Source organism: Vespa mandarinia, unplaced genomic scaffold (genome assembly GCF_050613455.1).
Source record: "Vespa mandarinia isolate Hongniang unplaced genomic scaffold, ASM5061345v1 scaffold_59, whole genome shotgun sequence".
NCBI lineage: Eukaryota > Metazoa > Arthropoda > Insecta > Hymenoptera > Vespidae > Vespa > Vespa mandarinia.
The window spans coordinates 325960-339238 of NW_028197193.1; the positions used below are offsets into that span (position 1 = coordinate 325960).

At 42.3% G+C, this 13279-nt stretch overlaps 1 protein-coding gene across 3 annotated transcripts in view; it reads left to right on the plus strand.

Annotated features, from left to right (window-relative positions):
• Positions 1-13279, plus strand: part of LOC118445428 (neural cell adhesion molecule 2) — a 73781-nt gene that overhangs the window by 54424 nt on the left and 6078 nt on the right. For all 3 annotated transcript variants that reach the window (XM_035874890.2, XM_035874891.2, XM_035874893.2), the window contains 4 exons: positions 583-693; positions 838-1041; positions 10830-10981; positions 13018-13162. In XM_035874890.2, coding sequence (XP_035730783.1) covers positions 583-693; positions 838-1041; positions 10830-10981; positions 13018-13162 — 612 coding nt within the window. The remainder of the gene's footprint in view (positions 1-582; positions 694-837; positions 1042-10829; positions 10982-13017; positions 13163-13279) is intronic.

Genomic DNA, 13279 nt, shown 5'->3' on the forward strand with positions numbered 1-13279 from the left:
ACGTCTCTCAAGAAGCAGGAGCAAAAGATAGAAGAATGATCTTTGATATTCAGCTCCTTCGTCGGAGATACGATCGCTGGAATCACATATGCGTTTCTCTAACGAAAACGAAGATGGCCGTCCTCCTCTCGTAACGTGAATTAGAGTATCGACTTTTTGCAATTGTAATTTCTCCATCGCATTACCAATAATACCAGCTCGATACCGCTCGATGCAGTTTTCTTTTCCATGCTATCGCGACGGCAGTAGGTACAGGTGGCTGGCTTCTATGAACTAGACGTGCGCGATATCGATTTCAGATTTCAATTTAATGCCGTCTCACGATATCCGAAGCATCCGAAGATCTTCCAATACCAATTTCGCGTTATCGGACTTTCGCTTGATGGCGAGCGACCGAGAGAGAGAGAGAGAGAGAGAGAGAGAGAGAGAGAGAGAGAGAGAGAGAGGGAGAGAGAGAGAGAAAGCGCCGAATGCAGAGGCCTTTTCATAGATGCACGACTGGCGCGACCGTGAATCTTTTCTTTTTTTTCTTTGCTAATACCACGTGCGAATATCTACGTTCTCGTATCCGTCACTTTTCAGTTCCACCTCACAGAATCGTGATCGTCGACGAAAGAGGCATCGCACGGGACAAGACGGCAGGACCCTATGCGGATGGCGACTCCTTGCGGCTCTACTGTGACGTGTATGGCGGTAAGTAAGAATACTTAGACACATAGGCAGAATAGATATGCGAGGACTCATCAATTTGTGATGTTTCCAACGAAGAAAAGAAAGAAATATTATATCTCGTATAATTTGAACGAATACAATTTCTATGATATGTTTCCTTCACAGGCAAGCCACCGCCCACTGTGACCTGGTACCGTAACAACAATTTCATGAATAACAAAACGATGAACGTACGTAGCGGCGTGACGCGCAGCGAGATCGTGATAAAAAATTTGGGACGAGACGACGTTCTCTCGGAGCTGACCTGCAACGCGACGAATAATAACAGATCGCTCCCGCTGTCCTCGACCATTCGACTGGATATGAATTGTAAGTATCTATCCGCTCGAAGCAATAAAACAAAGCGAACAAAAGAGTCGCGACGCGACGCTTCGCTCAAGTAGATACGCTGAATGGACGACTATAAATATTCTCTCGGCGATTCAAAGAGTCTTTTCGCCTCTACCGATCGACTCTAGTTCCGACTCTAGTTCGATGTATTATCGAAAAATCAACCTTATATTGTGTCTTATATTTTATTCATTTCAATCGAAACATTTTCTTCGAATATTTTTAATTATAAGCAGAATTTTCAACTTTAGATTCCATCGGCCAAGAAGAAGAAGAAGGATAAAGTTTGGTAAGCAAAAATCAAAACTAAAAACGCATTTATGACGAATAGACAAGTGGATTACGCGATGGCAGATATCGTAGTGCGAACGAACAATCGTAGAAATACCATATCGCTTTTTCACAAGAGCGAGTTACGGTCGGTCGAAGAGCCGGGTATTTCGATGGTACTTTGTTATTGACATGCTATCGGTACGCTGGGTGATGTTTATCGGGATAACAGAAAAACCGATGGTCATTTTTCTAGCTTCACCTGCGAGCTCGGCGAGAAAAACACCGACAGACAGAGAGAGAGAGAGAGAGAGAGAGAGAGAGAGAGAGAGAGAGAGAGAGAGAGAGGGGGAGAGAAAGAGATATACGCCGCCGATCAAGATAGGAGATTTTTCGGCTGGCTATACGCCGTTCGTCAAGTTGCCTTTAGAGCGTCGAAAGCGAGTGGCTAAACGTGACCAAGCTCGAAAGCGCATTTAATCTCGACCGCAGCACGCTGCTATTATGAAAAGATACATCTACCTCGACCTGGTGTCCACATAAAAAGCTGTTATCGTACGATCGTGCTATAAACTTGCTCCCTTAATTTATGCAACGCGTTACAGTTTCTTCGTATAAGACGAGAATATCGTCCATTCGAAAGCGTTCCTACCGTTACAGTGACTATTACTACCATTGCTACTGCTGCTGCTGCTGCTGCTGCTATCGCCAATGGGGAGACAGAGAGAGAGAGAGAGAGAGAGAGAGAGAGAAAGAGAGATCGCGCAGATGTTATCCTGTAAATCTTCCTAACACTACACATACTGGAGATCAAATAGCTTGGTAGCGGTGTGATACGCACGTTATGTTACAAGTAAATCAAGATGGACGAGACACAATACATACCCGTAGGTGGAAAAGATAGACTCTTACGTATACTTGCTTCTACCCTCGCGCTTAGGAAAGCTTCGACGATTCCCCTTGGGTGCTTTGTATTCTTGAAGAGAAACGTGTCTTGTCCCTGGTTACAGTGCGTAAGAGCCGAGCGAGTAAAAGAAACAGACGAGTAAAAGAAAAACGGTGAAACCAAGGGAAGTGATGTTTCGTGCGATCATTAAAGGGCGAATAATATCTCTGCGACTGAAATTCACTCACCCCCTGCCCACTCACTCATTCACTCACTCACTCTCTTTCTCTCTCTCTCTCTCTCTCTCTCTCTCTCTCTCTCTCCCTCTCCCTGCAAAGTGAATTCCATTATCTCGCGCCACCAACCCTTACATCTTCGATAACGTTCGATAGCAAATACCACACCGCGTTTTATCACACCGCCAACGTTTTATCAGTGCCCACACGTTAATTCCGTTGCTCGAGAAAGGAACGTTTTACGATACCCATATTCGCCACGCTACCTTTCATCTTCTTCTTTTTCCTCTAAGCGAAACAACTTGATTATCATTATTATCATCATCATCGTTGTTGTTGTTGTTGTTGTTGTTGCCGCTACTGCTGCCGCTGCTGTTATTGCTATTGTTGTCATTATGTCGCTTTTTCATGGCGAATACATTAATGTTATCAATTCAATTGTCGTGCTCCGTTAGCTACATCAATGGAAAACGAATAAAAATGAGGATAATTGAAAAAAAAAAAAAATAAAGACAATGGACGAGATGAAGAATGTGCGACAAAGAACAAAAGTAAATATACCGTTTGCATGAGACCATTAAAAATGTGTGGACAAAGCGAGGAGTTGAATGGCGAAAGAAATAATCTGCTACATCCAACACGGCTTTCGCATTAACTAGCGATTAATTGAACGACCGCGACCGGAGGCTTTTACGCGATTTCGACGTGCGAGTAAAAGCGATCAAAGTTTATACGCTATTCGCGCAACATTGAAAGAAAACGATTTAATAACGTACGAGATAACCTTAAATACGCTCGATGCGTATTTTGCGAATAAGAAGAATATATGAAAATAAAGCCGTCCAAAAGATTTTCCGTTTACGCTACCTATTTGATTAAACGTTTATGTTTTTGCACCAAGATGCTTTTAGCAAAGTTTCGACACGAATCAAGAGTTAACGATAAGAAAAAGAAGATATGATAAAAATCGTAACATATTTATCGGCTTCTTCATATAAAACTTTATAAGAGATAATAATTTACAATTAGCCACGGTTCGAATAAGCGTCGTTTTATTTCGACGATTGATCGAGATAGCCTCGCTAATGAAATCTAGCTAAATGAAAACGCAGAGTGTTTGATGATGATTCGTTTAGGTCAGATTGTATAGGAACGTAGAGGAGGATTAAATACGCGAGTCTTTATTTTCGCGACGTCGGGAATGATGCTTTTCCGTTTTTCAAGAGTCATCGTTAAAGAGTCCGCAAAGCAGTAGTTTCTCCTTTAAACGTGCGATCCTTCGTGCTTTTTCAAAGTGCTTATTCGGGAGATCGAGATTGCATTGGTCGACAATGCCTACGCTAATTGGAGCGCGACTCCTACCGATGCGAGAAAAGGAAAGAGGGAAGCTATTAGAATAACGTACACAAATGATTTCTTTATAAATGACACTTCCCTCCTAGCAACACCTTGCTCGTCGACACGTTAAGTAGCTGCATTTAAAGGGAAAGACAAATTCAAAGAGAGCGACGATTCGACAGTAAAGGAAAAAATGTTAATTCAATAAAAGTAACGTTTCGTTCTGATATAGTTCGAGACGCGATAACATATTATCTCCCCAGAAGCAAACCTCCCTGTGATTTTGCGTTTCGACTCATTCGAAACATTTTCGCATGTACCATTTCGATATATTTTATAGAATATTGACCGACGATCGGAATACGTTTTACCGATCGAACGTTTACACGTTATCCATATGTATCCATGATCGATCTATGCGTCAGGTACAACGAACGATACGATAAAGAGAAAGAGAATTCATAGAGGATTATGGAATAAAGAGGAACCGTTGATAAGCCGCATCGTCGATGTGCATGTACGATGTGCATACGGTCTCCTCGTCTCCGGTTGAAAAGTAAAGTCAAAGACACGTGGCTGGATCTCGGCGATCTCTCGAATAAGAAGAAGAAGATCATCTGCCGGAGACTCAGGGAATCGCGACGATGCTTGAATTTCATTATCTCCTGGAAATTGAATTTCGCCGATCAATTACTCGATTCGAAAAGAGGAGCAAGGAAAGGCGCGTGCAAGATGAATGCGGGCATCGTTCCGAGCGCGGATTCTCGTCCGCAAAAAAATCTTAATGGCTGCGCTCAAACGGCTGATCCGTCTCCTATTTTTTAAGAAAATACACCTATCCTTTCACTCCCTCTCCACATATTATCATATTTAGGCTCTCTCGTATTTCCTAAAAATGTCTTTTTTCGAGCGAATTATTCTTCGCGAACGGTATCTACGATAAGAGAAATAAGCTCGCCGACTTACAAAAGCCAAATTTAGCTATAATAATAACGTCTACCTGAATTAGCGCGCGTTATTATTTAGAAACACGTGTACCGCGCTATTAATAGAAGAATTAATTATATCGCATCGAGGCTCCTCGTGTATCGTATAGAGGCCTTTCTGAACACTCCACTTTCCAGAGTAATTCTACGCATTATCTTTATTTATTATTGCCACCCAGCTTATATACGTAACAACGTATTACATAATATGCACGTACGTCCTTGGATATGCTTATATACTTGCCTTTGCAATGCGTATGCATACGTATGCAAATGCAAGGTTTATACGCTCGGTCGAATATACACGGAGGGTCGAAGCGTCGAAACGCAGGCCGCTTTTCATCGAAGGATCCTTATCCGCAAAGTTTGGCTTTCATTCGCTTTGCAATTCAATTCGTTGAATCTTCCAAGGATATATCCTTCTCCACGTTTCGCTATCATTTTCGACAATTTCGATCGAACGTAGATCGGTATTTTCCTTTCCTAGCATAGGAGGAAATGTAACGAAATCATTATTTCAACTTGCAATTTGTTATCTCTTTCTTACGCTACGTCGTGTCACCTCAAGGTGTTTGCGTGCACGGTATAATATCTCCAAGATTTAACGTCTCTCTCTCTCTCTCTCTCTCTCATACGCATACACGCATACACGCTCTCTCTTCATCCAACTCTCTGTGCCAACCGAGAGTTGTCCGACGGGACGATGAAACAATTACTTTGCTCGCTACTACGATATCATCGCGTTGGATTATCCGTACGACGTGTGCACGCATGAGATGATCGAGTTATGAATGATATCTCTCCACTCGCCCGAATATAACACTTTATATCAATTTCCTCGCGTTCATACTCGATACCATATTTTCCCTTGAGTTTCCTTCTCCGAATGAAATGGGAGAGAGAGAGAGAGAGAGAGAGAGGGACGAGCAATTATCATAGAAAAGCGAAGAGATAGACAGTATCTAATGTCATAAAATCAAAACCGTCGAGACAATAGAACATTGTCCATAGGGGATAGTCAATGTTGGAATTATCAGACCTTTTAGAATTTTCCTTAGACACGCTTCTTAGAATTTTTATATTATAAAATAAATATTAGCGATATAATGGGAATGCGGACGATAGAAAAATAATTTCACGGATTTTTGATCATTTCATCTCGCATTTATAATATTTATGCAAACTCGGAAGGTCCTGCACGAGTTTTCTCCTCGAAATCATCTCCGATCGTAATTCGTTAAGAAAAAGTAAGACGTCGAAATTGCCCTCGTCTCTTTTTCCTTTTAGAACGACCGAGACCAATGGTTGAATCAATTCCGTCGATTAATAACTTTCAATCGACAGAGAATCGCGTATTTGAAGAAAAGGAAAAAATCTTCAATATGAGCGATTTTAAAGATATTGCCATTCGGTTGCAATTCGGTAAAAGTAAATTGAACTTGAAAAAGTTTAAAGCAAAAGTTAAACTCTATGTTTCTGTTAAAAGCAGAATTTGAAGAACATTGTCTTGAAAGAATTAAATAGAAAGTTTAAGGCGACGATTTACGAGGAAACGTATAATATAATAATAATTCGCACGGAATAGAGACGTTTCCGAGCGAACGAAACACGTTGTATAAGTCGTGTATCGTTGGACAAGTCGAGGGAAGGTAAAGCTGACGCGTGTCAGTGGTAACCGGCGCCAGGTGGCAATAAATATTGCAACTACTCTCGTATTCCTAGAGAAAAAGTCTGATGCAAGGAGGAAAGGGAATGGAGCATCGGGAATATTTCTTGGTCGGCGTTGATCCATGGCGTCCTTTTAAAAACGTAACATCTTTCCAACTCTCTCTCTCTCATCCCCTCGGCCTCTCGCTCTCTGAATGGATATCCGGCATCGTTGAATAGACCTTCTCCCTCTTGCTCTCGCTCCTCGCTCTGTCAAGAGACTGGCCTGAATTTCTAAGCGAGGAAAATGTTACCGGTGTGCGACGGACATGAGGAACAGAAGCGCGAAAGCTTAGCCTTAGGCGGTAAGGATGACTGCCGAGTGCGAAGACGACTACCAAGACGTCTAGTAGGAGGGCGGAACGCGGATAAAAAGGCCGAAGAGGATCGACGTAGCGTTGGAAAAGAAAGGACGGACCCTACCATAGAGAAGCTTTTCAGCGTAAAGTCGCGCACTCACGAGCGAGATGTACTATGTATACTATATGGCAAGTACCTAGTTACATACGTCGGTAGGTAAGTACCGTATACACGGCTCAACGTCGCAACGAGAATAAATGTGTATCCCTTGCATTGGGATATCGGGGCGTGCTCGACGCGACGAGGGAACGAAGCTTTCTCTTTCCTTTCAAAAGAGCACATTTTGCGGTTTTATAAACGATACCGTCTATTCCAAACTCCTATAACAACATAGACCAAAATTATCGTCAGGCGAGGATGTGTGACTAGGGGATTTTCTTACTGCACGCTCGAGCAACGATTATAAATTTGTATGTGATTCAAGTTGAAGCGTATGAACAGCCGCATCCAATGCCTTTTTATCCATTCATTAAGTACTATAAGTTTCAAACAGTCAAGATAATTGCGTATTAAACGAACGTTCCGGCGAAACAAAGCGAATGACTCGATGAGTCGAGATAGTTACCGAATTACAAATGTCGTGGTGAAATTCTATCCGCTAATTCCACTTGGTTCTCTCCGAACCGAATACCGAAGGCACTCATCCTAATTTACAGTCAACAAAAGCGTCGATAAATCAATGAAAATGAATGCACTATGCCGCGGACACGGCGCGGCGACGAGATGAATTTCTCGATAAAGTATCTCGAGCGTACGAGAGAGAGAGAGAGAGAGAGAGAGAGAGAGAGAGAGAGAGAGAGAGAGAGAGAGAGAGAGAGAGAGAGAGAGAGAGAGGCGATAGAGAATGTAGAAAACTAGATGGCAAATCGACGTTGAAACGAGTTTTATTTCATACATCAAGTATAGGTGTACGCGTATGAGAGATATTCGAAATCCCTTTGTACGACTAACCCCAATTGTTTGGGAACGGCACACGTTCGATCCGTCTTCTCGTTAGACGACAAACCGCGCAGTTATAAGTCTTTCTGAGGCGGTATAAAGATTATATTAGAAACGAGCCCATGCAAGAGACGAAGGTAAAAAGAGAAATATACAAGCGATTCTCATAAAGCGCGAAAGGACGATTTAACTCGTAGCTACAGATTATCCTACGTTCCACGGTAATTCGAACAGCATAGAGAATTACCCGCGTGACCGTACGCTCCTGCTTATCTGCCAGAGTTTCCACAAGGGACGATAACATTCCTGCTCGATATCGATTTAAACACGCCAAATCCAAAATAATCTTTCGTTTATTTGTGGTCGCTTTCGACCATAAAATATGTATCCTATCCGGAATCGAACGATCCTGCGAACCCGAACAATGCTTGCCCTTAGAAAATTTCTATCTATACCTAACTAAGATCGTTAACCACGTGAGTAGGCAGTTTGGGAAAATAACGTTGCCAGTACCCTTAACGACGTTCACATATTTTTTTAAGAGCGCGCTCAGGTCTGGCATATCAGCAAAATTCGCTTCCACACACACACACAGAGAGACAGAGAGAGACCTTCGGAAAGCAATAGGAGCTAATCTCGTACAAAAGGTTTTTGCCACTTTTACAGGGCCGCTCTTACAGATACACTGTGGTAGACTGTCCTAAATTTTAAGCACGCTGCAGAGGCACGTACGAGGTAGAACAAGTGCTTCGGAACAAGGTTTCCTGCATATTCTCTCCCACACACGCACATAGGCACACTCTTCTCGTATCCCTTCTACCCCAATCTGTACTCGAACCAACCTACAGCTCAGGCAGACTCTCGAACGGGGTACGCGTACCGGCTGTTTGTATAATACGCGTGACAAATCCCGCGTTAGCCGGAATCGCGGATTAATGAACGGCCTCGTTATACGCGACGCGAACCGCGCTTGTTTATCGTCGACCGTTCTCTGTCGGCAGCACCGATGCAACGTACACTTGAAAATCGATAACCATTAGCCATGCATAGATTCGCTAGGTCGTACAGTCGCATTGTACACGACATAGAGCCGCTTTAACGAAAAACACGCGTAGTATCTCAAGGACGCGTAGTATCGGAAGGAGAATGATTTTTATCAATATTTCGTTTCCTCGAACATACCACATTCACTTTCTCTCTCTTCGTCTCGCATCGTCTTTCTTCATTTGCCGGTTTCCATCCAATATTCTCTTGTCCTCTTTCTAGAAACTTTTTTCTTCCTCGTAGATGGCACACGCCCTCGTGGCTCCTATAAAAATGGGAATCGTTCGACGCACTCTCACGGGACTCAATCTCGTTCCTTCGGAAAAGTACGTATCTGAAACGTACGACGGAATATGTACCTTGTCTCCTAACACATTTCTCTTTTTCATCGAAGCGTCTCTTTACGACGATAGACGATAGAGTTCTTTTGAAATATCCAACGGAGAACGGTTCTTTTTGTTCGAAGAACAAAATCACGTAAAAAAAATCACGTAATATTAACGGAGAGGTCGATCATTGGAATCATTCAATAATTCACGACCGCTCGAAAACACCTTTTTAATCAAGCTACGTCGGACGTTATACTCGAATTTTCTTCCTTTTCCTCATAGAGAGGAATATTCTAAGAGCATCCTCGTATATGCGCTTCTCATCTAAATTTTCAAAAATACCGACCGATCGTGGTCGAACATGCGCCCGTCAAAGGCCCGTCAAAGCGCAACCAGAGCACAGTGAAAAAGCCATCAAGGAGGACTACTTGTATACACGTCTTCGATCTTCGTTTTGCGCAAATAATAAAATAAGAACGACGTAAATAGAAGGGAATACGTGCGATACGTGTATCTAACGTATCGTACAATATATACATGCTAAACTTTATGAATGCCATCGAGCGAACGGTTCTTTCTTCTTCATTTCACTAACGAAAATTTGTCTTTTATCGGGCAAAGAATTTCAAGATTGTGACGAGGTGGGTTGGGGGTGGGAGTGAGAGAGAGAGAGAGAGAGAGAGAGAGAGAGAGAGAGACAGGCAGACGGACAGTGAGAACGAAGAGTGAGTGAGAGAGAGAGAGAGAGAGAGACAAAAGTGGACGTTTCAAAGACAAAGAGAAGTCGAGCAAAGACGGTGGACAATTTTCCGAATAACTCGATTCTCGTTCCTGGCGAAGGCTGCGACGCAGCAAGCACAAATGATGTATAGCTTTATAACAAAGAGAATTTATCAACGTCAATTTGTCGCAGTATAGCACGTCCTCTCGGTTACACCGGTGCTATCGCGAAAAGAGGAATTAGAAAGAGAGAACAATGAGAGAGGATTGATTATCCTGCGGGGAACGATTCTCTAAAAATACGAGACAAAACCAAGATCCGTAAGTTAATTGCAGGACTTATAATTCGTTTTAATTATTTTCATCTAGAAAATAATGACTCGTCTATCCAACGATAACTTATCCAACGCAGCGCGTAGCAAGACGCATAAAGAAATTACAAATGCTTTGACACTTTTTGCAGGAAATCATTAAGTAATTGAAAAAATATTTCTCGCTATTTAAATACGTTCATATCGAGAGTTTCAATATCATGAACGCTTATCATGGACCATATTCCATCCGCTCTGTTTATTGCAAAATACAAACGATCGCATTATACCGCAGCTTTATTTTCCAACGCGATATATTTTATCGCGTTAAGGTATCGTATAAAATGTTTTAATTACATGGTTCTCCGGTATACGAGATAGAATTTATCTTTTCATCGCAATTATAGAAATTTATTGCCACATCTCGACTCGGTAGGAAAAAAAAGAAAAAAGAAAAAAAATGAAACTGAAAAGGCCTTTATAAAGGCCTACCTACGCATTCTCGGTAAAAGGTACAAAGAAATTCGCGCGCGATGCTGTATTTTAAATGAGAAAAGAAAAAGAAAGTCCTTTAAAAGGAGGAAGAAGGAGGAAGAAGGAGATAAAAAATGAGAAAAGAATAAAATTGACAACTGTTTCAGTCAGCCCGCTGGAAGTGAAAATAAGGGATGCTAATCAGCCTCTATCGGCCGGCAAAAGGTACGAGCTCGTATGCAGGACTTCCGGTTCGCGACCACCGGCGATTGTGACATGGTGGAGGAACGGTCAACGTTTAGTGGATTCCAAGGAAACGGTGAGAAAACGGGAATCATAATTCCAATAGCTTCTTCTCGCGACTGACTCGAATCGAATTTAAAAATCAACGTAATAGTCAAGTAAAAGGTAAGAGGGAAAGAGGAAGAATGCCGTGCCGTGCCGTGCCGTGCCGCGCCGTGCCGCGCCGTGCCGCGCCGGCCCGATAATATAGGAAGATAGTGTCTAGGAAGTGTAGGAAGAAAGAAATTCGTTAAGAGTACTTCTCCAAGAATTGGATTATTGGTCCTTTTTATCGCACAAGTAGTAGGACAAAAAGACGTAACGAAAAATGCTTTCGATATTCGATTTGTACGATAGAACAATATATGTAATTTTGTGACTCTTTGGCGTCTGTGTTTTCTTCGGCGTTCCTTCAAGCGGTCCCATATACGCCTCGTACACGAGCCATAAAATAGAGCCAACCATGTGTGCGTATCCTGAAGGCTAGCTCGTGCTCGCGCACATTAACTTAGCGTGTATTCGTCGAAATGGCGTGTGAGATATCGTTATCATGAGCTCGTGCCGCGGCTTAAGCCGCCGGTAAAAGCGTCGTTAAGAGCCCGAGGTAATTTAAATCAAAGTAAGCCACTGACGCGATAACGCCGCACCGCGCCGTTCGCATCCTTCTCCCTTTAACCTTGCAACAACTAGCTCACTCGTGCGCGGACGTGCCAACCCATGGATACCGTCCTAGCGAGCACGTAATTAAGCTAAATTGATGCGTGACAGTCGGCTTGCCGGTGTTGCTTTTAATTAATTGATACGCCGCCACGAATTACTCCGTGTTTACGAATGATTAGTCGCAATTGCGAGTGCAATCAGCGTACCAAAAAAAAATACCTATTCTTTACGACTCGATTTCATCGAATATGCCACGGTAAAGAAAACAGAAAACTCACCGTTCAACTTTGCGCGTTGAAGAAGAAGAAGAGGAAGAAGAAAAACGAGTCCTACCCTCTCTGCGTTTTCCTATAGATTATAGTTCGCCGCTCGTATTTCTCTCGGCTGCTTCCCACTTTCACCCCTCACGCTCCATCGGTCCCTTGCTCTCTCTCTCTCTCTCTCTCTCTCTCTCTATATATATATATATATATATATATATATATATATATATATAAATATACATACACACACATACATATATGTATATTACATACATATATACATATATATATCCCCTTTTGTTTAAGTTTCTTATATAAGCAACAAAACAAAGTGTTACAGCACCAAGTGTATCGAGTCTGAAACAATATTTCCTTTGGGTAATTCTCCCTTCTTCGAAGAGTTGCATCTTTCCCTGTCCGTACGACAATTCAAATATTTACATCGTCGTCTTATCGGATTAAAAAAAAAAAAAAAAAAAAAAAAAAAAAAAAAAAAAAATAAGAAAAAGACTCCATAGATCGGAAGCACAGCAAAAATTCTTTCCTTCCGTGATATCTCAGGCCATATAAGAAAGAAGATCGAAATAAGAGGATGTAGAAATGAGCATACGCAGTAGAAGGTAGTCGTAGTTTAGGTCGATCGAAAATTCGTCGGCGAGAGATATACGCCGAGGGAAAAATAAGAGCTTCTGAAACGACTTCCTTCCATCCATCACTCGTAATCCCTTTCGCGTCCTTGCCACGTCTCGATGCAACGTAGTCCTTCGTGTTATCGGAGCAGCTTGCGACTTGCTATCGATTCGACTGAGACGCGACGATCGGAGCGGAAAAATGCACTTCCGCCACAATGAAATTGGCTGAAAAAGATTCAGCGTCTTTTCTTCCTCTTTACCCCCTCCTCCGCTCTCGCATCGATAATAAGAAAAAGTACAGATCGATCGAGGATTTTGACTCGAGTTCGAGCATTCTTTCCCTCTTTCCGATGATAGATAAGCTCTTGACGTATGTATAATTCATATAGTGGAAAAATGTAAGATAAAGGTAAGGAGATAAGAATGGAGGGAACGAGAGCAAATATAAGAAAATAACAAATAAAAAAGAAGAAGAAAAAATAGAAAAGGAATAAAAGTTGTGGGCGACGTTGTTACAGACCTCGAGCGATGGGAACACGACCAGCAGCGTCTTATCTTTCATGGCGACCAAAGCAGATGCCGGTAGACACTTGTCATGCCGAGCTGAAAATTCGATCATGGGAAGCGCGCCGATAGAGGACGACTGGATACTCGAGATACAATGTAAGAGTATTAACGACGCATTTTATCTTGCCCGAAGAACGTTGAAACACCGTTCGTCATTGACGTTACGGACGTAAATTCTTTTCGTTTTTCCTTTTCTTCTCTCTCTCTCTCTCT